This window comes from Propithecus coquereli, unplaced genomic scaffold (genome assembly GCF_000956105.1).
Source record: "Propithecus coquereli isolate 6110/MARCELLA unplaced genomic scaffold, Pcoq_1.0 Scaffold150, whole genome shotgun sequence".
Taxonomy (NCBI): domain Eukaryota; kingdom Metazoa; phylum Chordata; class Mammalia; order Primates; family Indriidae; genus Propithecus; species Propithecus coquereli.
Window position 1 is genome coordinate 7,087,034 of NW_012139414.1, and position 3,304 is coordinate 7,090,337.

General features: G+C 61.3%; 1 protein-coding gene across 1 annotated transcript; it reads left to right on the forward strand.

Annotated features, from left to right (window-relative positions):
* Window positions 1–177: 177 nt before the first annotated feature.
* LOC105807061 (argininosuccinate lyase-like) lies at window positions 178–3,304 on the forward strand. The gene is made up of 9 exons (XM_012640336.1): window positions 178–260; window positions 589–651; window positions 797–911; window positions 1,084–1,168; window positions 1,277–1,336; window positions 1,611–1,694; window positions 2,688–2,768; window positions 2,906–3,012; window positions 3,115–3,304. Exons 2-9 carry the CDS (start codon window positions 621–623, stop codon window positions 3,257–3,259), a joined length of 708 nt encoding a protein of 235 aa, XP_012495790.1. The 5' UTR covers window positions 178–260; window positions 589–620; the 3' UTR covers window positions 3,260–3,304.

The window sequence follows — 3,304 nt, forward strand, 5'->3', positions numbered from 1 at the left end:
GAGAGCCCAGCACCCTGCCCACAGCCTGCCATTTCCCTTCGTGGGGACAAGTGTTCTGGCACCAGAGGTGACTGGGCCAGGGAAGTGGCTGAGCTCCAGGCCATAGCCCTGGTAACCAGGGCTTGGCTGTGTGTGTGTGTGTGCGTGTGTGTGACAGGGCTCCCTGCCTGCCCGGACCCCTCTCACTGTGAACCCCCGTCCCTGCAGCGGGGCCATTGCGGGCAATCCTCTGGGTGTGGACCGGGAGCTGCTCCGAGCAGGTAAGGCTCCGTGCCCCTCGTCCCCGGGGAGAGTCACCCTCAGCACCCGCCAGGTCTCGCAGACACACAGGAGGCAGAGGGCAGGGGCTGCTAGGTGGAACCTTCATTTATTGCCTCTGGGCCCTGAGGTTATCGAGGCAAGGGCTTGCCTGTGGCAGGGGCTCCTTCCTCCCTCCTGGGCCCTGTGCAAGAGACCCCCCACCTCCCGCCCTCCCTGATCCTCTTCCCTGAGAGGGGCTCAGTGGGGAGGTGGCTGAGCAGTCTGTGTGGGGTAGGGGCGGCCACTCCTTGCCCTCCAGCCCAGCCCCGCTTCCTTCCCCACCCCCAGAACTGAACTTTGGGGCCATCACGCTTAACAGCATGGATGCCACCAGTGAGCGAGACTTTGTGGGTGAGTCTTGGGGCCCAGTCCCTGCATGGTGCCCCACCTTTGTTCCCCAGCCCGGCTTCTCTCCAGGCTCCTCCCACCCCATCTGGTCAGGCTGGATGGGGGGCAAGCAAGGCCCGGTGCCCGAGAGCCTGCCCTCCCTCCCAAGCCGAGTTCCTGTTCTGGGCTTCGCTGTGCATGACCCACCTCAGCAGGATGGCTGAGGACCTCATCCTCTACGGCACCAAGGAGTTTGGCTTTGTGCAGCTCTCAGATGCCTACAGGTAAGGCCCGAGCTGCCACCTGCCCTGCCCCACCCCTCGGCACAGCCTCCTCTCTCCCCAGCCCAGCCCTTGCTCAGACCTGGACAATGTGCTGCTGGGCCTGCCCTGCCCCCGCCAGCTGACCAGCCGAGGGGCAGGTGGGCCCCTTCAGTCCCAGCATCTCTGCCCCCAGCACTGGAAGCAGCCTGATGCCCCAGAAGAAAAACCCAGACAGCCTGGAGCTGATCCGGAGCAAGGCGGGGCGTGTATTTGGGCGGGTGAGCAGGGCAGAGAGGGGCTAGGCCTCTGGGCAGACCCAGCAGGTCCTGAGGGGACTCCCAGGACAGGCTCCAGGGTCCCAGCTCCTGAGTGTCCCTCTCCTGCAGTGCGCCGGGCTCCTGATGACCCTGAAGGGACTCCCAAGCACCTACAACAAGGACCTGCAGGTGCGAGGCTGGGGTGGTGGGTGAGGGCCCCACTGCCTGCAACCACATGCCAGTTCTTAGCCCAGGCAGGACCCCGCCCCCCCAGAATTGCCACCTCTCATCCTGTGCACACAGCTCCATGGCCACCCTCGGAGCCCTCTGCCCTTGCTTAGTTGGGGTGCTGAGTGTTCCTAGTAGAAGGCAGTGGGGATGCCTCGGAGGGGAGAGGGCTCTGGGGACAGGTGCCGGGGGTGGGGGGGCTACTGGGTCCTCACTTCCTGTCATGTGTCCCCAGGAAGACAAGGAAGCTGTGTTTGAAGTGTCAGACACCATGAGTGCTGTCCTCCAGGTGGCTACTGGCGTCATCTCTACACTGCAGGCAAGACACACCCTCCCCACCCACCTGCCTCTTCCCACCTAGGCCCTAGAACCAGGGATGGGCCTGCCAGGGGGGTGATCTTGGGGTGAGGCAGGGTAGGGCTGGAAGGCCCAGGGTAAGACAAGGGTATGTGCTTGTTCCTGCTCCTGGGGAAGCGCATGGAAGTGCATTAGACTTGAGGGGCCCAGGTCCGGTCAAGTGGCCAGGCCAAATTTCTTTTTTACTCATTTATTACGGGAAACTTCAGCATACAACAGAGAATATGCAATGAAGCCTCTGTACTGACCCCCAGCTTCAATAACAACCCCTCGTGGCCATTCTTGCTGCGGCTGTCTTTACCCACTGCCCTCCCCTCCCCATCCCCATTTGGAAGCAAATTCCCATTATCACATTGTTTCATTCCTAAATAGCTCAGGATGTGTCTCTAAAGCACTGGTTCTCAAAGCGTGGTCCCCAGCCTAGCGGCATTAGCATCACCTGAGAACTTCTGAGAAATGCAATCCTAGGCCCCCCACTCCAGACTACAGAGTCAGAGACTCTGGTGGTGGCCCCAGCAATTTGGATTTTAATAAATCCTCAGGTAATTCTGATGCATGCTAAAGATAGGGACTCTTGGAAAACACGAAGGCAACACCATTAGAAAACCTAAAAATTATCAATAATTATGATTAGCCAGGTGTGGTGTGCACCTGTAGTCCCAGCTACTTGGGAGGCTGAGGCAGGAGGATGGCTTGAGCCCGTAAGTTTGAGGCTGCAGTGAGCTATGATGACACCACTGCACTCCAGCCCAGGTGACTGAGTGAGACCCTGTCTCTTAAAAAAGAAAATTATGGGATGATTTAAGCAGAGAGCAGGGCAAAGCCAGGTAGGCAAGAGAGGATCTGCCCAAGACAGGGGACCTCCTGGCAGAGGAGGCAGGCCCTGGGCCTCAGGCTGGCAGCTTTAGGCCCCAGGGTCCCCAGGACTCATCACTCCCCTGGCCGGTGCCCCCAGATTCACCGTGAGAACATGGCACAGGCTCTCAGCCCTGACATGCTGGCCACTGACCTCGCCTACTACCTGGTTCGCAAAGGGGTAAGTGTGAGGCAGTCAGGTGGGGGGGCAAGGAGACGGGATGTCTCCCAGGGGCTGGGGGAGGTCAGAGGGGCGAGGGTACCTGGGGCAGACCAGAGAGCAGAGGAAGCCTGCGTCAGCACTGTGCTCCACCCCAGATGCCATTCCGCCAGGCCCACGAGGCCTCCGGGAAAGCCGTGTTCATGGCCGAGACCAAGGGGGTCGCCCTCAACCAGCTGTCGCTGCAGGAGCTGCAGACCATCAGGTGCGGCCCCTCCCTTCCCTCAGCTCTCTCCCGGGAGCGGGGCCAGGGTACCTGGAGGCTGGGTGGCCTGCCGCCCTGGGTCATCACCTCCTTTTCCTCCAGCCCCCTGTTCTCGGGCGACGTGAGCTGCGTGTGGGACTACGGGCACAGCGTGGAGCAGTACGGTGCTCTGGGGGGCACGGCGCGCTCCAGCATCGACTGGCAGATCGGCCAGGTGCGAGCGCTGTTGCGGGCACAGCAGGCCTAGACTCCTCCCCACGCCTGCTCTCAAATAAAGCGGACCTAAGAGGAG

What these genes read in the sequence shown, in the direction of transcription:
- LOC105807061 (XM_012640336.1), top strand. Translation starts at nt 621, where the DNA reads ATGGATGCCACCAGTGAGCGAGACTTTGTGG. An exon ending in CAGCTCTCAGATGCCTACAG is followed by an intron (nt 912 to 1,083) that starts GTAAGGCCCGAG and finishes CTCTGCCCCCAG; the next exon opens with CACTGGAAGCAGCCTGATGC. An exon ending in ACTACCTGGTTCGCAAAGGG is followed by an intron (nt 2,769 to 2,905) that starts GTAAGTGTGAGG and finishes GCTCCACCCCAG; the next exon opens with ATGCCATTCCGCCAGGCCCA.